Genomic DNA, 26,172 nt, shown 5'->3' on the forward strand with positions numbered 1-26,172 from the left:
GGTAAGGAGTTTGGATTTTAAGTTCAGTGGAAAGAGCCATTGAAGGCTTAGGCAGAAAGGTGACATAGTCTCCTTTGTATTTTTTTAAATATCCTGGGCTGCTGTATGGAGAATATATTGTACGGAGAGGCAAGAGTCTAGGTAGGACACAGTAGCTTAGACTAGGATAATAGTAATTAATGGAGAGAAGTGGATGCATTTGGGACAGGTTTTAGAGGTAGAGTTTATTGAATTTTCTAACTGATTGCATTGGGGGAATAAGGGAAAGAGTGATATCAAAGATAATTGCCTAGGACTTTTGACCTGAGCAGTTGGATAAATGGTAGTTTACTGAGAAGGGGAAAACTGGGAGAAGAGTAGGTTTGTCAGTAATTAAGACTTCTATATTACATATTGAGGAACCTATTAAACGTTGTTATTATTAGTCAGAGTTCTGCAAGCAATAGAAACCAACGGTGGCTGATTTAAGCAGAAAAACTGCTTATTGAAACAATATTTGGCAGGGAGCAGTGGCTCATGCCTATAATCCTAGCAATTTGGGAGGCTGAGGCAGGTGGATTATCTAAGCTCAAGAGTTTAAGACCAGCCTGACCAACATGGGGAAACCCTGTCTCTACTAAGAATACAAAATTAGCTGGGCATGGTGGCATGCACCTTGGTCCCAGCTACTAGGGAGGCTAAGGCAGGAGGATCGCTTGAACCCAAGAGTTGGAGGTTTCAGTAAGCCAGGATCGTGCCACTGCACTCCAGCCTGGGCAAGAGAGTGAGACCCTGTCTCAAAAAAAAAAAGTATTTGCTATCTTACATAATATGCAGGAAAGTTAAGTTTACCAAGCTCAGAAAATGGGCCGTTACGTAGGAAGGCTAGGAACTTGTAATGATACTGCAGAACCTGTCTGGTGAGGACACTGCAGTGTCTACCTCAGAACACTGGATTCAGTCACTAGCACCTGCAGAATTAATTCATCACTGCTTTGTTTTTGTGTGTGTATGTATAATTACCTAACTATTCAGAGTCCCCCATGGGTGCATCTGATTGACTAAGCCAAGGCATGGGGCTAGCTCTTCAGAGTGTTGGGAAAACAAATACCTGGCATTTTAGATTTCTCAGATGAGAAGCAGTCTCTCATGTGGTGTGATACTCCCTAAACTCTGAAAGGAAATTCTAATATTAGACAGGAAAAAAGAACCACACACAAGAATACGAACAACAAATGTATCTCTAGACATCTCTGTGGAGATGTCAAATAGGTAGCTGTATGTATGAGTCTGTATGTAGGGAGAGGTCAGCTCTAAAAATACAGATTTGGAAGTATCTGGCACATAGATGGTGTTTAATGCCATCGATGAGGGCTCTTAGAGAAGAGAAGGGGGCCAGGGTCAGAGTCAGCAGAGAAACAGCCAGGAAGGAGGCTAAGGAGGAAAGGCCCTTGAGGTAGAAGAAAACCAGGAGAAACTGGTGTCTCAAAAGCCAGGAAAATTATTGTGTTTTAAGGAGAAAGTGGTCAACAATGTTAAATGGTGCTAAGAGGTTGATTACGAGGAGGCATTCTAAACAAAAAATGGCAATGCCTTACATTTTTGAAGAATGTTTTGATTTTCGGAGTTCTCAAATAACGTTACTTCATTCCTCAAGTGATATCATTAATCCATTCAATAAATAAGCATAATTGAATATACAATCACGCATCACTTAACAATGCGAATATGTTCTGAGAAATGCATCATTAGGCTTTTCATTGTCGTGTGAACACCGTAGAATATACTCATACAAACCTAGACGGTATTACCTACTGCACACCTGGGTTGTATGGTATAGCCTCTTGCTTCTAGACTACAAACCATGTTACTGTACTGAATAGGCAATTGTAACATGATGATGAGTGTTTGTGTATCTAAACATAGAAAAGATAATGTGCTGTGGTACAACATTACAGTGGTTATGATGTCAGGAATTTTTTAGCTTCATTATAATTTTGTGGGACCACTGTCCTATATATGGTCTGTTGACCAAAATGTTGTTTATGTGGTACATGACTGTATCCTGCATGCCAGGCACAGCAATATAAAAAGCTTATGCTACAGTATGGGGACTCTTTTCTTTTCTTTTCTTTTTGAGATGGAGTCTTGCTCTGTCACCAGGCTAGAGTGCAGTGGTGCAATCTCGAATCACTGCAACCTCCACCTTCCAGGTTCAAGTGATTCTCCTGCCTCAGCCTCCCAAGTAGCTGGGACTACAGGCGCGCACCACCACACCCAGCTAATTTTCGTATTTTTAGTACATGGGCTTTCACCATGGTAGCCTGGATGGTCTCGGTCTCTTGCCCTTGTGATCTGCCCACCTCAGCCTCCCAAAGTGCTGGGATTACAGGTGTGAGCCACCGTGCCCAGCCAAGGGATTCTTAAAGTTTAGTAAGTATAAAAGTCCCTTGAGAGTTTGTTAAAAGACAGATTCTGGCCGGGCACAGTGGCTCAAGCCTGTAATCCCAGCACTTTGGGAGGCCGAGGTGGGTGGATTCCGAGGTCAGAAGATCGAGACCATCCTGGTCAACATGGTGAAACCCCCTCTCTACTAAAAAAATACAAAAAATTAGCTGGGCATGATGGCACGTGCCTGTAATCCCAGCTACTCAGGAGGCTGAGGCAGGAGAATTGCCTGAACCCAGGAGGTGGAGGTTGCGGTGAGCCGAGATCGTGCCATTGCATTCCAGCCTGGGTAACGAGCGAAACTCCGTCTCAAAAAAAAAAAAAAAAAAAAAAGATTCCTGGGCTTCATTCCGAGAGATTCTGACTTAGTAGGTATTTCCAGTATCTACTTCTAAAAACACCCCTAGGTTATTTTGGTATAGGTATTCCTTGGACCACACTTTGAGATACCTGGACCAATGGGAGATAGTAAGACATTAATTTACTTTTGTTTGTGTGCATACAATCTGCCTATTTTCATAAATAACTTCAGATAGAGTCTGAGAAATTTTTTTTTTTTTTTTTTTTTTTTTTTTGAGACGGAGTTTCGCTCTTGTTACCAAGGCTGGAGTGCAATGGCGTGATCTTGGCTCACCGCAACCTCCGCCTACTGGGCTCAGGCAATTCTCCTGCCTCAGCCTCCTAAGTAGCTGGGATTAGCTAGTTTTTTTTTTTTTTTGTATTTTTAGTAGAGGCGGGGTTTCACCATGTTGACCAGGATGGTCTCGATCTCTAGACCTCGTGATCCACCCGCCTCGGCCTCCCAAAGTGCTGGGATTACAGGCTTGAACCACCGTGCCCGGCCAAGAAATATTTTTAAATTAATTTAAAAATTTAGGATCAGTGCCAGGCATGGTGGCTCATGCCTGTAATCCTAACACTTTGGAAGGCTGAGATGGGTGGATCACCTGAGGTCAGGAGTTCGAGACCAGCCTGGCCAACATGGTGAACCCCATCTCTACTAAAAATACAAAAATTAGCCTGGTATGGTGGCATGTGCATGTAAACCCAGCTACCCAGGAGGCTAAGGCAGGAGAATTGCTGGAACCCGGGAGGCGGAGGCTGCAGTGAGCTGAGATCGTGCCACTGCACTCCAGCCTGGGCAACAGAGCGAGACTCCATCCCCTCCGCCAAAAAAAATAAATTAAGCTTGGAAAAGATAGAGATGAGATAGAAGGATGAACTTCAAAGGATAACACAGCTTTCCAGGTCCTGAAGTCCTATATTATTGACAAAACTGGACCACATGTTTGGCTCTTCCTGGCAATGAAACAAAAAAGAAATGTAATAATGCAATAAATAATAGCTTCTACTTGTCAAAATTTTACTACTAAACATACTGCCAGTTACTTTTCATTAAAAATAGGAGTCGATAGAAAATTCATGTTTTCTGTGAGAGACTTAAGATTCTCAAGAGAAATAAATGTTTATCATTCCTTTTTTGAAAAAAGTATATAAATAATAGTGGCAGTATACAGATCAGACAGCATACTAATTGCTTCACTTAGAATATCTCATGTAATCCTTAATCTAATCCAATGAGGTAGATACTAGCCTCGCTTTATAAACAGGAAACTCAAGTTTAAAGAAATTAAGAAAGTTTCCTAAATTTACACAGCTGATACATGGCAGAGCCAAGATTTGAACCCAAAGTCTATGCTCTTAGTCACTATACTTAACTCACTGCACATCGTAGAACATCTGGAAATCAAAGAAGTATATAAAGAAGAAAGTAAAAATCAACCATAGTTCAGGTACTCTTAGCTACTATTAAAATTTTAGGTATGGGCTGGCTGTGGTGACTCACACTTGTAATCCCAGCACCTTGGGATGCCAAGGCAGGAGAATTGCTTGAGCCCAGGAGTTAGAGACCAGCTTGGGCAGCATAGCAAGCCACTGTCTCTACAAAAAATTAGCTGGGCATGGTGGTATGTATCTATAGTCCTAGCTACTCAGGAGGCTGAGGCAGGAGGCTTGATTGAGCTCAGGAGGTCAAGGCTGCAGTGAGCCATGATTTTGCCATTGCATTGCAGCCTGAGTGACAGAGAGAGACCCTGTCTCAAAAGAAAAAAAAGGTATGTCTTCTTCCAGTCTTTATAAAAATTGCTTTAATTATAGAAGTAGGTTTATGCTTATTTTAAAAGTCTTGGGGCGGCGGGGAAGGAAACAAAAATCCATAATTCTAAAACCTAGTGGTGAAGAGTTCAATACTTTGTTATGTTTCCTAATAGGCATGGGCTTATGCTTTTCTATTAATATTTATTAGGTTGGTGCAAAAGTAATTGTGGTTTCAGACCATGAATTTTAAATAAATCAAATTTTATAAATCAAAATAGGAACCATTACCTTCAACACATTTTTGCCAACGAGAAATAAGTTTGTTTATTCCTGTAGCATAAAAATCTGTGCTTCGGAATTCAGCAAACTCTTGGAAAGCATTTTCTGCATCCAGCTAGCTGTGGAAACGTTTTCACTTTTAAAAGTTTTGAGGTGCTTGAAGAAGTGGTAGTCACTTGGCAAGAGGTCAGATGAATGTGGCAGATCAGGCAAAACTTCGTAGCCCAATTTGTTCAACTTTTGAAGCACTGATTTTGCAATGTGCAGTTGGGCATTGCCTTGTAGGAGAATTGGGCCCTTTCTGTTGACCAGTGCTGGTTGCAGGTGTTGCAGTTTTCTGTGCATCTCATTGATTTGCTGAGCATACTTTTCAGATGTAATGGTTTTGCTGGGATTCAGAAAGCTATAGTGGATCAGACTGGCAGCAGACTACCAAACGGTGACCATAACCTTTTTTTGGTGCAAGCTTGGCTTTGGGAAGTGCTTTGTAGCTTCTGGGTCTGGCCACTGAGCTGGTTATCGCCCATTGTTGCATAAAATCCACCTTTCATCCTACGTTAAAATCTGATAGAGAGATGGTTTGTTGTGTAGAATAAGAAAAGACGACACTTCAAAACAATGATTTTCTAAAAAAATTTTCACTCAGCTCATGAGGCACCCACTTACCAAGCTTTTTCATCTTTCTAATTTGCTTCAAATGCCAAATGACTTTAGAACAGTCGATATTGAGGTCTTTGACAATGTCTTGTGTAGTTGTAAGGGGATCAGCTTCGATGATTGCTCTCCATTGGTCATTGTAACTTCCGATGGCCAGCCACTGCGCTCCTCATCTTCAAGGTTCTCATCTCCTTTGCAAACTTCTTGAACCACCACTGTGCTGTACGTTCATTAGCAGTTCCTGGGCCAAATGAGTTGTTGACGTTGGGGCTTGTCTCTGCTGCTTACAACCTGTTTTGAACTCAAATCAGAAAATTGCTTGAATTCACTTTTTTTTGAGACAGAGTCTCCCTCTGTTGCCCAGGCTGGAGTGCAATGGTGACGTCTGTGCTCACTGCAACCTCCGCCTCCCGGGTTCAAGTGATTCTTGTGCTTCAGCCCCCCACGTAGCTGGGATTAAAGGTATGTGCCACCATGCCTGGCTAATTTTGTATTTTTCTTTTTTTCTTTTTTTTTTTTTTTTTTGAGATGGAGTTTCGCTTTTGTTACCCAGGCTGGAGTGCAATGGCGCGATCTCGGCTCATCGCAACCTCTGCCTCCTGGGTTCAGGCAATTCTCCTGCCTCAGCCTCCTGAGTAGCTGGGATTACAGGCACGCGCCACCATGCCCAGCTAATTTTTTGTGTTTTTAGTAGAGACGGGGTTTCACCATGTTGACCAGGATGGTCTCGATCTCTTGACCTCGTGATCCACCCGCCTCGGCCTCCCAAAGTGCTGGGATTACAGGCTTGAGCCACCGTGCCCGGCCTTAATTTTGTATTTTTAGTAGAGACAGGGTTTCACCATGTTGGCCAGGCTGGGCTGGTCATGAACTCCTGATTTCAAGTGATCTGCCCGCCTCAGCTTTGCAAAGTGCTGAGATTACAGGCATCAGCTACTCCACCCAGCCGAATTTGCTTTTTGTCTAACATCATTTCCATTATCTAAAATAAATATAAACAGCAAGTAATAAGTCATTAGTAAAAAACATAAAGTAAGAAATGCACATTAAAATTATGTATAACAGGGCCAGGTGTGGTGGTTCACACCTGTAATCCCAGCACTTGAGGAGGCTGAGGCGGGTAGATCATGAAGTCAGGAGTTCAAGATCAGCCTGGCCAATATGGTGAAACCCTGTCTCTACTAAAAATATAAAAAATGGGGTGTGGTGGTGTGTGCCTGTAGTCCCAGCTACGTGGGAGGCTGAGGCATGAGAATCACTTGAACCCAGGAGGCAGAGGTTGTAGTGAGCCGAGATTGTGCCATTGCACTCTAGCCTGGTGACAGAGCAAGACTCTATCTCAAAAAAAAAAAAAAAGTATAATATAATCATGTTTATTTAAGAATGTATTCCAATATCAAACAGCAAATTTCAGCAATGCAAAAATGATAATTACGTTTGCACCAACCTAATACATGTACATTTTTATTTTAACAATAATGGAATCTTATGTACATGAGGTTTTGTATCCTTCATAATATATTGGTAAGCTTTTTCTTGTTAAAATTCTTTGGAAGTATAATTTTTTTCTGGCTGCTGAAAATTCTGTTTCATAGTTTTACTATAGTTGAATCATTCCGTAACTGTTGGATGGTTTAGGCTTTACTTATTTACTGACTGCTATGAAGCTGTGATGAGCACATTTATTGACAAAAAACAGACACTCTCCACTGCTGGTGGTGAATTATGTTGATATGGTTTTTCTTCATGTATTAATCAATTTGAAAATTTTAATGTCCTTTTCAGTAATTCAATTTCTAGGAGTCTCTCCAGAGGACCCCAAACTTTTTAATTATATTCCATGCTTTGAACTGTCTTTCCTTAGGATCTAAACGCTCTTCCCACAGCAATGCTTATTTTTATGGCTTCTTCAAGAACAAGCGAATAGTTTTGTTTGACACTCTACTAGAAGAGTACTCTGTACTAAACAAAGACATCCAGGAGGATTCTGGCATGGAACCCCGCAAAGAGGACGAAGGGAACAGTGAAGAAATAAAAGCTAAAGTTAAAGTGAGTTTTTTTTTCCTAAGAGACTCTACCTTAGTTTTTATACAGAGTTCCTGTGACAACTCAAAATAACATCAATTTCTATGCAGTGAGTGCTGAATTCAGGGAGACTATCAAATAAAAAACTATGGCTCCTTTAAAGTTCTGGTATTTAGGAGAGATTGCCACTATTATTACATGCTAACTACCTTGCAAGCTTTTATAGAATGTAGATACTGAAATTAGTATCTACAAGCTTTTATAGAATGTAGATACTAAAATTAGAAGCTCTTATAAGAAAATTCATAGCCGGGCGCAGTGGCTCAAGCCTGTAATCCCAGCACTTTGGGAGGCTGAGGCGGGTGGATCACGAGGTCGAGAGATCGAGACCATCCTGGTCAACATGGTGAAACCCCGTCTCTACTAAAAATACAAAAAACTAGCTGGGCGTGGTGGCGCGTGCCTGTAATCCCAGCTACTTAGGAGGCTGAGGCAGGAGAATTGCCTGAGCCCAGGAGGCGGAGGTTGCGGTGAGCTGAGATCGCGCCATTGCACTCCAGCCTGGGTAACAAGAGCGAAACTCCGTCTCAAAAAAAAAAAAAGAAAATTCATATGATTATAGGCTATCTTTAAAACAGGAACTTGTATATATATAATTGTTGATATGTTTATGACCAAAGAATTCCCACAAGCAAGACAAAGAGATATAAACATCTAATTTTTAGCTTTATTAAAACAGTAATTACAGGCTTTGGCAATGGAGAGACTTAGATTTGAACCCTAGTTCTGTTATTTAGTAGCTTTGTATCCTTGGAAACATTACGTAAGTTAGTCTGTTTTACTTATTGAGCACACATTTATGAAATGTATACTCTGTGCTGAAATACTTTGCTTGGCACTAGGTACACAAAAATAAAAAGAAATACCTTTCTCTTAAGCTTATAGTCTTAAAAATAAAAGCTAAAGTGAGTTCTTTTTTCCTAAGAGACTCTTAGCTTTTATGCACAGTTCCTGTGACAGCTTAAAATAACATCAATTTCTATGTAGTGAGTGTTGAATTCAGGGAGACTATCAAGTAAAAAACTATGGCTCCTTTATAGTTCTGGTATTTAGGAGAGATTACCACTCATTACATGCTAACTACCTTGCAAGCTTTTATAGAATGTAGATAGTCATGCAATCACAGTACAATATGTTAATTGCTACTATCAAGTTATAGATACTAGATAGAGTGGGAGCACAAGAGAAGACATTTCTCAAATCTGACCTGAGAGTCTGAGAAGGCTGCTTCTAAGTCCTTTTCCTGGATGAGATTAACTGATATTGATTAGGAGAATTTCAAATATCAAGACTAAATGGGGGAAAGGGGACAATGATAAGAAACAACATAAACTGTCAAAAACAGTCATCAGTATTCATGTGTGTGATGGAATGTGCCATTGCCTTTGGTGTCATACAGAGATGATTTTAGTTCCTTGTTCACTCACCATCTGTGTAACTCTGTGCAAGTAAGTTAAGCTTTCATTTATTTATATATTTATTTATTTTGGGATGAGGTCTCGCTGTGTTTCCCAGGCTGGTCAAACTCCTGGCCTCCCAAAGTGCAGGAGTGTGCTACCACACCCAGCCAAGCTTTCTAAATCTTTGATTTCTTTTTTCTGTTTTTTGAAGCGAAATCTCACTCTGTTGCTGAGACTAGAGTGCAGTGGTGTGATCTCTGCTTACTGCAACCTCCACCTCCCAGGTGGAGAATCAAGCGATTCTCCTGCCTCAGCCTCTTGAGTAGCTGGGATTACAGGCGCGCACCACCATGCCTGGCTAATTTTTGGGTTTTCGGTAGAGATGGGGTTTCACCACGTTGGTCAGGCTGGACTTGAACACGTGACCTTGTGATCCTCCTGCCTCAGCCTCCCACAGTGCTGAGATTACAGGTGTGAGCCACTGTGCCTGGCCTGATTTCTTTTCTTTTCTTTTTTTTCTTAGAAAGAAAGAAAGAAAAAGAAAGAAAAAAAGAAAGAGAGAAAGAAAAGTATGAAAGAGAGAAAGAAAGAGGAAGAGAAAGAGGGAGAGAGAACGCGAATCTTGCTCTATTGCCCAGGCTAGAATGCAGTCTAAAAATGGGTATTAAAAACCTCTTTTATGCCAATAATTGTGCTTAACAATGGAGACAGGAAGGAATAAGGGAGGAAAAAAACAAGCTGCCAACCAATATTTCATTTAAACCTGTGAAATGCTGTGCAATTACTGAGGAGTGATTTACTTCCAATTATGTAGTCAGTTTTAGAGTAGGTGTGATGTGGTACTGAGAAGAATGTATGTTTTGTGGATTTGGGGTGGAGAGTTCTGTAAATGTTTAGTAAGTTTACTTGTTCCAGGTCTGAGTTCAAGTCCTGGATATCCTTGTTAATTTTCTGTCTCATTGATCTGTCTAATATCGACAATGTGATGTTAAAGTCTCCCACTATTATTGTGTGGGAGTCTAAGTCTCTTTATAAATCATTAAGAACTTGCCTTATGTATCTGGGTGCTCCTGCATTGGGTGCATATATATTTAGGATCATTAGCTCTTCTTGTTGCATTGATCCTTTTACCATTACGTAATGTCCTTCTTTGCCTCTTTTGATCTTTGTTGCTTTAAAGTTTATTTTATCAGAGGCGAGAATTGAAACTCCTGCTTTTTTTTTTTTTTTCGCTCTTCATTTGGTTGGTAAATCTTCCTCCATCCCTTTGTTTTGAGTCTTTGTGTATCCTTGCATGTGAGATGGGTCTGGATGCAGCATACTGATGGGTTTTGACTTTTTATCCAATTTGCCTGTCTGTGTCTTTTGATTGGGGCATTTAGTCTATTTAAATTTAGGATTAATATTAATATATGTGAGTTTAATACTGCCATTTAATGCTAGCTGGCTGTTTTGCCCATTAGTTGATGTAGATTCTTCATTATGTTGATGCTCTTTACCTTTTGGTTTATTTTTGGAATGGCTGATACCGATTGTTCTTTCTATGTGTAGTGCTTCTTTCAGAAGCTCTTATAAAGTAGGCCTGGTGGTGATGAAATCTCTGAGTGCTTGGTTGTTCACAAAGAATTTTATTTTTCCTTCACTTAAGAAGTTTAGTTTGGCTGGATATGAAATTCTGGGTTGAAAGTTCTTTTCTTTAAGGATGTTGAATATTGGCCCCCACTCTCTTCTGGCTTGTAGGGTTTCTGCTGAGAGATCTGCTGTGAGTCTAATGGGCTTCCCTTTGTGGGTAACCTGACCTTTCTCTCTGGCTGCCCTTAGTATTTTCTCCTTCATTTCAACCCTGATGAATCTGACAATTATGTGCCTTGGAGTTGCTCTTCATGAGGAATATCTTTGTGGTGTTCTCTGTATTTCCTGGACTTGAATATTGGCCTGCCTTGCTAGGTTGGGGAAGTTTTCCTGGAGAATATCCTGAAGAGTATTTTCCAGCTTGGATTCATTATCTTCATCACATTCAGGTACACCTATCAAACATAGATTAGGTCTTTTCACATAGTCCCACATTTCTTGGAGACTTTGTTCATTCCTTTTTACCCTTTTTTCTCTATTCTTGCCTTCTTGTTTTATTTCATTGAGTTGGTCTTCGACCTCTGATACCCTTTCTTCTCCTTGGTCAATTCGGCTGTTGAAACTTGTGCATGCTTCACGAAGTTCTTGTACTGTGTTTTTCAGCTCCATCAATTCACTTATATTCCTATGTTGTCTATTCTTGTTAGCATTTCGTCAGATCTTTTTTCAAGGTTCTTAGTGTCTTTGCATTGGGTTAGAACATGTTCTTTTAGCTCACTGTAGTTTCTTATTACCCACCTTCTGAAGTCTGATTCTGTCATTTCATCACACTCTTTCTCCATCCAGTTTTGTTCCCTTGCTGGTGAGGAGTTGTGATCCCTTTTAGGAGGAGAGGTGTTCTGGTTTCGGGAGTTTTCATCCTTTTTGTGCTGGTTTCTTCCCATCTTTGTGGGTTTCTCCACCTGTTGTCTTTGTAGTTACTGACTTTCAGATTGGGTCTCTGAGTCAGCTTCCGGTTTGCGGATGCTGAAGTTACTTCTTTTTTTTTAGCTTTCCTTCTAACAGTCTGGCCCCTCTGCTGTAGGACTGCTGAGGTCCACTCCAGGCCCTGCTTGCCTGGGGATCACCTGTAGCAGCTGCAGAGCAGTAAGGGTTGCTACCAGTTTCGTCTTCTGCTATCTTTGTCCCAGAAGGATGCTTGCCAAATGTCAGTCTGTTCTCTCCTTTATGAGGTGACTCTTTGGATCTATGGGGGTCCGGGAGCTGCTTGAGGAGACAGTCTGTTTTTTATTGGGGCTCAAGTCCTGAGCTGTGAGCTCCATTGTTCATTCAGAGCTGCTGAGCAGGTACGTTTAGATCTGCTGCAGCAGAATTCATAAACTCCCTTTTTTTTTTCCCCCAGGTGCTCTGTCCCAGGGAGTCAGGGCTTTATTTATGAGTTTCCGTTGTGCTGCTGCCCTTTTTTTTTTTTTTTTTCTTTCAGGGCTGCCCTGCCCAGCTAGGAGGCCGCCTAGTCACTGTCTGCCTGCAGAGGCTTTGCTGAGCTGCTGTGGGCTCCGCCCAGCTGCCGTGTGATCTTCCCTGCAGTCCTGTTTATATGGGTGTAGTTAGAACTGCCATGAGAATAGTTTTATTTGGCTACAAGAACAATTGGGTGGCCCTTCGAAGTACCTCGAATAGTATTTGACTTATTTTGCTGGCTGCTTTAGAGCCCCACAGCCAGGTGTGGTGGCTCACACCTGTAATCCCATTACTTTGGGAGGTTAGAGTTAGAGGGTTGTTTAAGGCTAGGAGTTTGAGACCAGCCTGAGCAACACGCTAAGACCTTGTCTCCTCAAAAAATAAATAGCTGGGGCCGGGTGCGGTGGCTCAAGCCTGTAATCCCAGCACTTTGGGAGGCCGAGGCGGGTGGATCACAAGGTCAAGAGATCGAGACCATCCCGGTCAACATGGTGAAACCCCGTCTCTACTAAAAATACAAAAAAAAAAAAATTAGCTGGGCATGGTGGCGCGTGCCTGTAATCCCAGCTACTCAGGAGGCTGAGGCAGGAGAATTGCCTGAACCCAGGAGGCGGAGGTTGCGGTGAGCCGAGATCGTGCCATTGCACTCCAGCCTGGGTAACAAGAGCGAAACTCCGTCTCAAAAAAATAAATAAATAAATAAATAAATAAATAGCTGGGTGTTAGCCGGTGCGGTGGCTTATGCCTATAATCTCAGCACTTTGGGAGGCCAAAGTGGGCGGATCACGGGTCTGGAGATTGAGACCAGCCTGGCTAACACAGTGAAACCCTGTCTCTACTAATAATGCAAAAAATTAGCCATGCGTGATGGCACGTGCCTATAGTTCCAGCTACTCGGGAGGCTGAGGCAAGAGAATCGTTTGAACCTGGGAGGTAGAGGTTGCAGTGAGTCAAGATCGCGCCACTGCACTCCAGCCTGGGTGACAGAGTGAGACTGCATTTCAAAAAAAAAAAAAATAATAATGTGCACCTGTAGTTCCAGCCACTCAGGAGGCTGAGGTGGGAGAATCACGTTAGTCCAGGAAGTTAAAGCTGCAGTGAGCTGTATTTGCCCCACTGCACTTGTCTGGGCAACAGAGCGAGACTGTCTCAAAAAAAAAACAAGAGCTTGCTTTGCTTCATTGATTACCTACAAATATTTTACTATCTAAATATATATATTACATGACAAGATACAATAGACATGGTCTTACACTAAAGAACTTACAGTAGAGGAAACAAATAGCCTGGAGTTTAAGGCAGGGCATGGTAAATGTCATGAGCAGTAGCTGATAGAGTGTGGCTTTCAGAAATGGAGATATTAATGCAGATTCTAATGGTCAGATAAGTTTCGAAGTGAGGCTATTTGAGGTAGATGGAAGTTTGACTTTAGGGCTTTTCAGGTTGAAGGCAGGGAATGAATAAAGTTGTAAAGACCAAGTTCACAATGCCTGTTCTGAAACTAATGATTAAATGGATTCTTGTAGATAGGGATAGAAAGGTAGGGCAGGACGAGTTTTTTAAATACTTTTTCCTGAAGACATCAAGTGATTGTTTCCAGTGGCCTGGAAAGTTTAGATTTATTTGGGTACCAAAGCTTATTTTAGGAATATTCAAATCTGATGGCAGAATGTAGGATAGAGCAAAGATTGGAGACAAAGAGACTTCTAGGAGCCTAGTGCATTAAGATGACCAAGATAAGCGTGAGATAATGAGTGCCTGTACCAGAATGAGAGGTCCAATTAAGTGCAAGAGTCATAATAAAGGATGGATTGAAAGTAGTCATGCTTCACATAATGACATTTTAGTCAATAATGGACCAAATATGTTACTTTAAGATTATAATACCATATTTGTAACCGTACTTGTCCTAAGGTTACATATGCTTAGATACACTGTTACTCACCATTGGTTGCAGTTGCCTACAGTATTCAGTATAGTAACATGATAGCCAGGTTTGTAGCCTAGGAGCAATAGGCTGTACCATAGTCTAGTTGTATAGTATGCTGTATCACCTGGGTTTATGTAAGTGTACACTATGATGTTTGTACAACGATAAAATCACCTAACAACACCCTTATCAAAACATATCTCCATCATCAAGTGATGCACGACTGTACTTAGAGACTGATGTTATGGGGAGTGAGGGAGAAGGTCAAAGACTGACCAAACAGTCATTAGCTGTATTGCTTTTTGGCACAAGTACCACTGGTAAGCTAATTTTAGGTATATCAATATTTTAAATTTGATTAGTTGTATACCTATTAAAATATATTAGGGAAAAAATGAAACTAGCATATCAAATTTATGATTTCATACAAATGTATTGTCACTTAGGATAAGGCAGGTGTCCCCAAACTATGGCCTGCGGGCGGCCCCCTGAGGCCATTTATCCGGCCCCCCGCCACACTTCAGGAAGGGGCACCTCTTTCATTGGTGGTCAGTGAGAGGAACACAGTATGTGGCGGCCCTCCAACGGTCTGAAGGACAGTGAGCTGGCCCTCTGTGTAAAAAGTTTGGGAATGCCGGGGATAAGGCTAGTTTTAAAAAGTGAATTGGTTTAAAGAAATAAGTAAATAATCACATGGAGGGTACACAGATGTGGCAGAAGTTTAGGAAGCAGATTTATTCAGGACTTGCTATTGAATGCCTACTATGCACAGTGCAGTTAGGGATGCAAAGATGGTGTTAGCCTGATGATATAGAGAACATGAAGCATTTGATTTTTAACAAATTTAAAGAAAAATACTAAAGTTATCTGAAATCCCACCCCTTAGAGTACAAACATTTTGATGAGTGTGTCTATAATGGCTATTACATTTTAAAAGATAACTAGGACTCTTACTGGCTGGAATTTTACCCTTCAGAAGACAAATAGAAGAATTGGAACAACTTGTCTCAATAACAGTTTAAGGCCAGGCACAGTGGCTCACATCTGTAATCCCAGAATTTTGGGAGGCCAAGGTGGGGGGATTGCTTGAGGCCAGGAGTTTGAGACCATACTGGGTAACATGGTAAGACCCCTGTCTCTACAGAAAATTAAAAAATACAAAATATTCAAAAGCAATTTAAGAAAATGAATAATTTTAAATATACATAAGCTGCCTTTTTATAGAAGACAGCAAGTATTTCCCCAGTAAGTACTAGGGTTATGTGAAAGTCTTCCCAATATGATAGAAAGATAAATATGATAGAAAGGATGCCAGCTCCAGAGAGGTGGATTTTTCCCATTACTTAGTAGCAAGACATTTTAATTTCTTAGCCCCTTTTCTTCATCTCTAAAATGAAGACCATACTTCTCACCTGCCCCTCTTGGTGTTGTGAGGCTCAAATGAGGCAGTGTATGAATTTTATAAAAAGGAAAATGCTAAAAAAAAGAATTGATGGGCGATACCTATTTTTGTTCTCTTATGTGAAATTAGTGTGGGAAGAAAAGAAATTGAGAGCTAAGAAACTCGCATGAATAAGCAAGTCTCCTTTCTGTGGAAAGTGATCCACACTGTTTAAGCTGTAATCATTCCACATCAGCATCTCTTTGAGTGTGACCCTGATGCTGTTCTAAACAGCTTCCTAAACCCAGACCTCAAACTAAGATACGAGAGCATATCCTGAACAGTAAAGAATTGGTTGTTGCATAAAATACTGCATAATTCATATTGGAAAGCAGGTGACTGGTGAAAACAGAAGCCTAAGGACCATGTTACTTTATGTAAAATGAGGCTATTAATACCAGCCTTATAGTAGTGAAGATTAATGAACTGCTTGTAAAATATCTAATACGTACAGTGTCTGTACATAGGCCATTAATAAATGGAAGCTATTATCACTGTTACTAAACAAAAATATTAGCTATATTTTTGCTTATTACTAAAATAGAAAAGTTGACACTGCATGGTGGCTCATGCCTGTAATCCCAGCACTTTAGGAGGCTGAGGCGGGCGGATCACGAGGTCAGGAGATCGAGACCATCCTGGCTAATGCTGTGAAACCTTGTCTCTACTAAAAATACAAAAAATAGCGTGGTGGCATGCTCCTGTAGTCCAAGCTACTCAGGAGGCTGAGGCAGGAGAATCCCTTGAACCCGGGAGGCAAAGGTTGCAGTGAGATGAGATTGCGCCACTGCACTCCAGTCTGGGCGACAGAGTGAGACTCCATCTCAAAAAAAAAAAAAAAAAAAAAAAAAAATTAGATAAAATTCACATAAGATTCACCATCTTAACCATTTTAAAGTGTATAATTCAAAAAATAAAAATAAAAAAGAATAAAAACAAAAAAAAGAAAAAAATTAAGTGTATAATTCAGTGGTTTATAGTATATTCACAAAGTTGTGCAACCATCACCAAACCACTATCTGGTTCATCCTTTTACTTTTACCTTGTTGTCCTTATATTTTCAATGTCTCTTGTATACAGCATGTAAATAGATTTTATTACGGTTGTTTTTAAAGCTATACTGACAGTTCCTATCTTTTTATTGACAGGCTTAGTGTATTTATGTATGTTGTGATTACTGACATATTTGAAACTGTTTCTACCATATTATTTTATGCCCTTTGTGTCTCTTTTCTGTCTTTTCTGTATTCCACCTTCATCTTCTCTTCACCTCAACACATACACATACACCCTTCTACTTTTTTCTAAGAACTGATGGAAGGTTTTAGAAAAAATTCCACTTGGGTCATTCATCTTTGGAGGTTCTTATATTACTATTATTTATTTATTTATGAGATGGAGTCTCACTCTGTCACCCAGGCTGGAGTGCAGTGGTGCCATCTTGGCCCACTGCAACCTCCACCTCCTGGGTTCAAACGATTCTCCTGCCTCAGCCTCCTGAGTAGCTGGGATTACAGGCAACTGCCACTACATCAAGCTAGTTTTTGTATTTTTAGCAGAGACAGGGTTTCAACATCTTGTCCAGGCTGGTCTTGAACTCCTGACCTGGTGATCCACCCACCTTGGCCTCCCAAAGTGCTGGGATTACAGGCCTGAGCCACCACGCCTGGCCCTTGTATTCCTGTTCTTTTAATGATTACTGCTAAAACTTAAGCATGGCCATATAACTGAAGATCTTAAAATATACAATATCTTCACTGTTTCCTGAACAATCCAGGGTCCTTAAACACTTTGATCCCATTACCTCTTTCATCTTGTATTTTAGTTTTATCCTGTTCTGTTTATCCCCCAAATTTTCTTTTTGGTCTTACACAGTTACTTAGATTTGCCTGTATGCTTATCTGTTTTTCTCCTTAACATTCCTTGTTCACCTCACATATTCCTTTTAGGAATCTTTTTCTTTCTTCTAGAAGTACATGCTTTCAGAATTTCCTTGGAAAATTTTGGTTTTGTTTTTATTTTACTCTTATTCTTGGATATCAATGAAGAAATGGCAGCTCTTCTCTTACACTTTAAAGATATCATTCTGCCAGGTGCTTACACCTGTAATCTCAGCACTTTGGGAGGCCAAGTCGGGAGGGTCATGTGAGCTCTGAAGTTCAAGACTAGCCTGGGCAACATAGCAAGAACTTGCCTCTACTAAAAAGAAAAATTAGCAAATTAGCTAGGTGTGATGGTGTGTATCTATAGTCCCAGCTACTCAGGAGGCTGAGGTGGGAAGATCTTTTGAACATAGGAGATCAAGGCTGTAGTGAGCTATTATCATGCCACTGCACTCCAGCCTGGGCAACAGAATGAAACCCTGCCTCAAAAATAAATAAATAAATAAGATAAAGCTACTGTTCTATTGTGTTCTGGATTTCTTTTTTTTTCTTTTTTTCTCCCCCTTCTTGAGACAGTTTTGCTCTTGTCGCCCAGGCTGGAGTGCAGTGGCGTGATCTTGGCTCACTGCAACCGCTGCTTCCCAGGTTCATGCAATTCTCCTGCCTCAGCCTCCCGAGTAGCTGGGATTACAGGCGCTGGCTGCCACACCCAGCTAATTTCTATATTTTTAGTAGAGAAGGGGGTTTCACCATGTTGGCCAGGCTGGTCTCGGACTCCTGACCTCAGGTGATCCACTGGCCTCAACCACCCAAAGTGCTGGGATTACAGAAGTGAGCCACTGCGCCCAGCCCATGTTCTGGATTTCTTTGTTGTTCCTATTGAAAACATCTGCTCCGAGCTTATTGTCTTGTCTTTTTTTTTTTTTTTACATTTACAAATGAGGATGCATATATATATATATATATATATATATATATATATATATATATATTTTTTTTTTTTTTTTTTTTTTTTTGGTGAGACAAAGTCTTGCTCTCATTGGCTAGGCTGGAGTGTAGTAGAGACAGGGTTTCAACATCTTGGCCAGGCTTATAGACAATCATAGATCACTGTATCTTGGACTTCTGGGCTCAAGCCATCTTTCCATCTCAGACTCTGAAATAACTGATACTATAGGTGCACACCACTGTACCTGGCTAATTAAAAAAATTTTTTTTGTAGAGACAGGGTCTCATTATGTTGCCCAGGCTAGTCTGTGACTTTTTGTTCCTTAATTATTTAGTCCTTTACTTTTGTAGAAAACATCCTCTAGTATCTTCCTGAGAAAGATTACATAGGTAAAGTTTTGAGTTTGTACACTTACAATGCCTTCATTTTTCTGTCATACTGGCTTGCTACTTAGACTGGGTATAGATTTTTAGATTGGAAATACTTTTCTTTCAGGATTGTGAAGCCATTGTTTCATTGCCTGCTTGATTCCAACACTGCCGATGAAGTATCTGAAGTCACTCAGATTGCTGATCCTGGCTAGGCATGGTGGCTCATGCCTGTAATTCCAGCACTTTGAGAGGCCAAGGCAGGCAGACAACTTGAGGCCAGGAGTTCGAGACCAGCCTGGTCAACATGATGAAGCCCCGGTCTCTACAAAAAATATAAAAATTAACTGGGCATGGTAGCTCACACCTGTAATCCCAGTACTTGGGAGGGTGAGGCACAAGAATTGCTTGAACCCGGGAGGTGGAGGTTGCAGTGGACCGAGATCCTGCAACTGCAGCCCAGCCTGAGTAACAGGGTAAGACCCTGTCTTTAAATAAAAAAAAAATACTTACTTTGTTATGCCAGCCAAGAAAAAAAAAAGCAATATTTTTTTTAAAAAGCAAAAAAATTACTGATTGTTGTGTTAGTTTTTTTCTTTTCTGGAAGTTTGTTAGATCTTTCTCTGTTTCAGTGTTCTAAAATTTTACATACCTTGGTGGGGAATCGGTTTTCATCCACTGTGATATATACATTAGGCCCTTTTATTCTGGAAATTGAGGTCCTGTGGTTATAAGAAATTTCCTGGAATTATTTTGTTGATTTTTCATCTCTCCATTTTTTAAAATTCTCTTTTCAGAGCTCCTCTTACTCGAGTGCTGGATTTCTTATACTGAACTCTCCTATCTTTTTAACCCTCTTTTCCATTTTAAAAAATATCGATTTCTGCTTTCCAGAGGTTCCTTCATCATCTTCCAATCCTTTTATTGAACTTTGATTTCTAAGAATTTTTTTATCTGAATTTTCCATTTTACAGCATTTACTTATTTTTCCTTGGGTGCAGTATCTTAATTTTCTAAACTTTCCCTTTTATAATTTGTTTATCACGTGTTGCTTTATTTCTGGATCACATCTTCCATGTTAACAGCTTACTTCATATATCTGGTAAATCCTTGGTTATTTGCCCCTTAGTAAGAGAATGGGACTAAAAACATGACTGGAACTTCTGAATCTGAAGACATATTAATTTTGAGTTTCCCTATAGGGTCTTCTGGGTAGGCATTTTGTTGAGGGAACAATTGGTATCAGTGTCCTTAGGTCCTTCCTGGTAGGACAGTCAGAGTACCCAGGGAGTACAGTCTTCTGCCTAGAGAGTAAGTATTCTGGGAGCCAAGTATAGGGAGAGGCCTCTGTTGGGAGAGGGAGTCCTCAGTATTCAGCATACCCTGTCAGTAGGCAACTAGGTACATGGTATATGGTTAGTGTACCCTGGCCTTTAGCTATGCCAGAACCTCTAGAGTTGGAGAAGGAACCTGGAGCTTTAAACATTTATTAAACAGTTCTTACCCAAGTCTTACTTTAGCTACCTCCTCCTTTTCCCTCAGTTCCAGAAGTACCTGGTGCTGTTATTTTCTAAGTCCTTTCAAGACTCAGTGGTATATATCAGGTGCTTCTCCATTTTTTCTGCTCCTGGCTTACGGTTCAACTTGCTTTGGTCTGTTTAGCCCATTATCCTTTGTCTATCTGCTTTCCCACCTCCAGAATGTTGCTATTTTTTTCTCGCCTGTTTTCCCCATCCTCTGGGTTTACATCTTTTAAAAAAAAAAAAAACAACAACAAAACACCTTTTGATGTCAGTGTTCTTCCTGATAACTTACCTTGGAAGTTACCATTTCTTTGTATTCTTAGTTAGAGACGGGGTTTCACCATGTTGGCCAGGATAGTCTCGACCTTTTGACCTTGTGATCCTCCCAAAGTGCTGGGATTACAGGTGTGAGCCACTGCGCCCGGCCGGAAGTTAACATTTCTTTTCTTTTCTTTTTTTTTTTTTTTTTTTTTTTACCATTTCTTAAATGGCAATTCATGGTGTACTTTTTGAATCATGAGTGATATATGCTCATTTTTAGATATTTTGGAAAAAATATAAACATTGCTCTGGTCCCACCATATGGAAATAACTACTGTTGGCGTGGCACAGTGGCTCATGCTTATAATCTCAGCACTTTGGAAGGCTAAGGCTGGTGGATAACCTGAGGTCAGGAGTTCGAGACCAGCCTGACTAATATGGTGAAACCCCGTCTCTACTGAAAATACAAAAATTAGTGGGGCTGGTGACACATGCCTGTAATCCCAGCTACTCGGGAGGCTGAGGCAGGAGAATTGCTTGAACCCAGGAGGCAGAGGTTTCATTGAGTAGAGATTGTGCCATTGCACTCCAGCCTGGGCAACAAGAGCAAAACTCCATCTCAAAAAAAAAAAAAAAAAAGGAAAAGAAAATAACTACTGTTAACATTTGTATATATTTTCAGTTTATTTTTTTATATTTGTATATTTTATATACACATTCACATTGTTTCATAATTAGAATCTTGCTTTCTTCACCTAATCATTTTCCAATGTCAGAACATAATCCTTTTTTTTTTTTTTTTTTTTTTTTTTTTTTGAGATAGAGTCTCACTCTGTTGCCCAGGTTGGAGTGCAATGGCATCATCTCAGCTCACTGCAGGCTATGTCTCCCTGTTTCAAGCGATTCTCATGCCTCAGCCTCCCGAGTAGCTGGGATTACAGGGGTGCACTACCATGCCTGGCTAATATTTTGTATTTTTAGTAGAGACAGGAAATCAATATGTTGGCCAGGCTAGTCTCAAACTCCTGGCCTCAAGTTAATCTCCCCACCTTGGTCTCCCAAAGTGTTGGGATTATAGCCGTGAGCCAGTGTACTTGGCCATAATCTTTGAAAACAAATTTCTTTTTTTTTTTTTTTTGAGACAGAGTTTCGCTCTTGTTACCCAGGCTGGAGTGCAATGGCACGATCTCAGCTCACCACAACCTCCGCCTCCTGGGCTCAGGCAATTCTCCTGCCTCAGCCTCCTAAGTAGCTGGGATTACAGGCATGCACCACCACGCCCAGCTAGTTTTTTGTATTTTTAGTAAAGACGGGGTTTCACCATGTTGACCAGGATGGTCTCGATCTCTTGACCTCGTGATCCACCCACCTCGGCCTCCCAAAGTGCTGGGATTACAGGCTTGAGCCACCGCGCCCGGCCGAAAACAAAATTTCTAATGGTTTTGTTTTGTAATATGACTGTCATATGACTTTATCGTGATTTATTTAACTATTGTCCCATTAATAAAGATTCCTATTTCTTCCAGTTTTTTCTCCTAATCTAAGTTAGTCTAGATTGAAAGCTTTATGTAGTCTGAAAATGTCTGTCTTGTTCGTCATTCTATCGTCAGTGCTTAATCCACTGTCTCATATGGAGTGGTGGTTCAGGGAATGTTTTGTTAAGACAATGAACAGTTTTGAACAAAACTCTGATTATTTCCTTAAGTTAGAGTCTATGAAGGGCTGTTACTGGGTTGAAAGATAAAACTTTTTAAAGGTTCTCGATTTATTTTCCTTTTTTTTATTCAGAATAAGAAACAAGGATGTAAAAATGAGGAGGTACTCGCTGTACTAGGCCATGAACTGGGGCATTGGAAGTTGGGACACACAGTCAAAAATATCATAATTAGCCAGGTAAGTGTAGAGTGACAAATTCTTTTTTTATGGCATGGTAGTAAAATTAGAATTATGGCAGGGATGAGAGGTCATATAAGAGAGGTCAAGACAGACTCCACAGCCAGGCTACCTTGGTTTCTCATCACAGCTCCCTGACTTACTACCTGTGTGACCTCAGGCAAGTTCCTTAACCTCCGCCTCTGTCCCCTCATTGAACTATATAATACCTCATAGGACTGGTTAAGAGTTAAGTAAGTTAATACTTTTTTTAAAGAGTTTAGACTAGCACCTGGAACATGGTGAGTACTATATAAATTATTGTTATCACCACCATCATCACCTCCAGAGTAAGAACTTGGAAGATCAAAAGGAACAAGCCTAGGTAAGTTAGACATTAAAATGCCTTTTTGTTGTTGTTGTTTATTTATTTATTTATTTATTTATTTTGAGATGGAGTCTTGCTCTGTTGCCCAGGCTGGAGTGCAGTGGTGTGATCTCGGCTCACTGCAAAATCTGCCTCCCAGGTTCAAGTGATTTTCCTATCTCTGCCTCCTGAGTAGCTAGGACTGTAGGCACCTGTCACTATACCTGGCTGATTTTTGTATTTTTTAATAGAGATGCAGTTTTGCCAGGTTGGCCAGGCTGGTCTTAAACTCCTGACCTCAGGTGATGTGCCCACGTTGGCCTATAATACCAAAGTGTTGGGATTATAGGTGTGAACCACCACGCCCAGCCTAAAATGCTTTTTAAGAAACATTTTTTTCTTTTTCTTTTTGAAACAGGGTCTTGCTCTGTCACCCAGGCTAGAGTGCAGTGATGTGATCTCAGCTCACTGCAACCTCCGCCTCCCAGGTTCCAGCCATCCTCCTCTAGCCTTTGCCTCCCTAGCAGCTGAGACCACAGGTGTATGCCACCACACCCAGCTAATTTTTTTTTATTTTTGGTAGAGGCCGTTTTTCACTATGTTGCCCTGGCTGGTCTCAAACTCCTAAGTTCAAGGGATCCACTGGCCTTGGCCTCCCAAAGTGCTGGGATTATGGGTATGAGTCACCATGCCCAGTCTAAAACATTTTTTTTTTTTTTTTTTTTTCATTTAAAAGTTGTTATAGCTAGGCGCGGTGGCTCACGCCTGTAATCCCAGCACTTTGGGAGGCCGAGGCAGGTGGATCACAAGGTCAAGAGATCAAGACCATCCTGGTCAACATGGTAAAACCCCATCTCTACTAAAAATACAACAAATTAGCCGGGCATGGTGGCGCGTGCCTGTAATCCCAGCTACTCAGGAGGCTGAGGCAGGAGAATTGCCTGAACCCAGGAGGTGGAGGTTGTGGTGAGCCAAGATCGCGCCATTGCACTACAGCCTGGTGACAGAGCAAGACTCCATCTAAAAAAAAAAAAAAAAAAAAAAAAAAGATTAAAAAAAGTTGTTACATATTCACTGAAAATTGTAGAAAATATAAAGAAGAAAACAATTCCAATAATGTTTCTCCTCTGGGTTTTAAAACCTCTAACCAATAGATGTTTAGGCTTTGGGTGAAAAGGCACTATATCATGTTGACTAGTTCTGAGCATATGTGGCCTTAACTGAATCATCAGTGGGTCTTCGTACCTTTAAAAAGGCTGACTGGGCCAGGCATGGTGGCTCACACCTGTAATCCCAACACTTGGAAGGTTGAGGCGGGAGGATCACTTGAGGCCAGGAGTTTGAGACCAGCCTGGGCAACATAGCGAGACCCCTTCTCTTCAAAAGGTTAAAAAATTAGCTGGGCTTGGTGGTATCCACCTGTAGTCCCAGCTACTTGGGAGGTTAGGATGGGAGGATTTCTTGAGCCCAGGAGGTCAAGGCTGTAGTGAGCCATGATCACAACACTGCACTCCAGCCTGGGTGACAAGGAGACCCTGTCTCAAAAAAATTAAAATAAAGGCCGGGTGCGGTGGCTCAAGCCTGTAATCCCAGCACTTTGGGAGGCCGAGGCGGGTGGATCACGAGGTCAAGAGATCGAGACCATCCTGGTCAACATGGTGAAACCCCGTCTCTACTAAAAATACAAAAATTAGCTGGGCATGGTGGTGCGTGCCTGTAATCCCAGCTACTCAGGAGGCTGAGGCAGGAGAATTGCCTGAACCCAGGAGGCGGAGGTTGCGGTGAGCCGAGATCGCGCCATTGCACTCCAGCCTGGGTAACAAGAGCGAAACTCCGTCTCAAAAAAAAAAAAAAAAAAAAAAAAATTAAAATTAAAAGGCCAGCTGGTTCTGGGTGATGGATTATAGGGGATGATTTGTGAACTCCTGTGGGCACTTTCCTATATCTTCAGGTATAGAAATAAATTCCTTGGCTTGAACCTATGTTGTGTGGATACATGGCACTGAATAAGATTAAATAAGCTGGGGTCCAAGTTCAATTAAGTTTTCCGTCTAATAAGGAAAATTACTGCCCCTTCCATGAAGGAAGGGATCCAGTGGAATCAGCCTACCACAAGGTGATTGTCTGGTCCCTGAGATGTGGTACCTTATCAAGGCTGGGACTGATTGCTTCTCCGGACAGACTGGGCATTTGGCAGGCGCCAGTGGGGAGGATGTCTGTGTTGACCAGTATATTAACTCCATCTTTGTCACCGTGGCCACTCTGTTCGTAAGTCCCTTGACCAAGTCATGGAGTGGCTATGGAGAAAGGATAACTGACCTTCACCGAGCAGGTATCTTCCCCACTGGATCTAGAGCCTCTTTGACCATGGGACCCTGGGTGAACATTAACATTAGGTCAACTTTAATGAAACTGCGGTAATTTTGGACTTTTTCTCACGCAGCACTTTTCCAGATCTCCTTGTTGGCCATCCTCTACTTTTTTCCAAGGCCCTAATTATCCAGCCAAACCATTTTTTTCCCCACTGCCAATGAATTAGCATATACATCCTTGGCTCAGGCCCTCTCTCCTCCCAGACTGAGTAGACAGTGAGATCAATACCTTAAAGTCACCCTCACCGAGAGTATTTCCCTTCACCACTGTCTTCCAAGACCATCCGTGAGTGGCCCTGTAATGCCACAGCAGTCCACTTTCAGCTGGTGCCAGCATATTGTACTAAGCTACTTGTAAAATAGGCTCTGATTTTTTTTCCTGTTCAATTAAATGATTATAGGGAATGGCATATCAGCAAGGTTGGTTGAGGGTTGTATGGTGGCAGGAGTTGGTATACTAAAGTATGAGCCACCTGCTTATTTAACTTATTGGTGTTTCATAACTGACTTCATTTCCACTCTTATATCTACCACTTATCCTTGATGATGGAATGCTTCTGGGCACACTAGTTTCCTAGCTAGGCAGACTAACATAGAATCAGGAGGAATAGTTTAGGTTGCAGGATCATGGTATCCCATGGCCAGGAATTCAGTCTGTAGTAGGGCCCAGTAGCAAACCAAAAGTTATTTTTCAAAAGGGCAATGGTTACTTGACAAACGTGGATGCATAGATTATAAGCGTAGGAGACTTCACTGAATTTTCTGTTGGAACTTGTCATACTGAATCCACTGGGTTATAAGGGTGAGTGGCGAAGCTGCCTGTACTTTGTCCTGGGGCAGCTAGTGAGCGTTCTTATGCTCTGAGCCCCATTCTAAGCTAGCAACTTCTTGGGTCACCTGGTAAATGGTTTGGAGCAACACACTTAAAAAAGGCACATGTGGCCTCCAGGTCCTAATTTGCTACAGAAAAAGAGTGGTGTGTGTTCTCTAACCTTACTCCAAGAGGTTGTATTTTGGTATAGATTTTTTATTTTTTCCCCTCTCATTTATTGATAAAGATGGATTTACTTTTTCCCCTGACTTTTTTTTTTTGAGATGGAGTTTCACTCTGTCGCCCAGGCTGGAATTCAATTGTGCAATCTCAGCTCACTGCAACCTCTGCCTCTCAGGTTCAAGTGATTCTCCTGCCTCAGCCTCCCAAGTAGCTGGGGCTACAGGCCTGTGCCAC

At 41.3% G+C, this 26,172-nt stretch overlaps 1 protein-coding gene across 3 annotated transcripts in view; it reads left to right on the plus strand.

The window, feature by feature from the left end:
- The window catches only part of ZMPSTE24 (zinc metallopeptidase STE24), a 54,337-nt gene that overhangs the window by 20,766 nt on the left and 7,399 nt on the right, over window positions 1-26,172 (plus strand). For all 3 annotated transcript variants that reach the window (XM_010347547.3, XM_003937010.3, XM_010347546.2), the window contains exons 7-8: window positions 7,325-7,509; window positions 22,122-22,226. In XM_010347547.3, coding sequence (XP_010345849.1) covers window positions 7,325-7,509; window positions 22,122-22,226 — 290 coding nt within the window. The remainder of the gene's footprint in view (window positions 1-7,324; window positions 7,510-22,121; window positions 22,227-26,172) is intronic.

This window comes from Saimiri boliviensis, chromosome 11 (genome assembly GCF_048565385.1).
Source record: "Saimiri boliviensis isolate mSaiBol1 chromosome 11, mSaiBol1.pri, whole genome shotgun sequence".
Lineage (NCBI taxonomy): Eukaryota > Metazoa > Chordata > Mammalia > Primates > Cebidae > Saimiri > Saimiri boliviensis.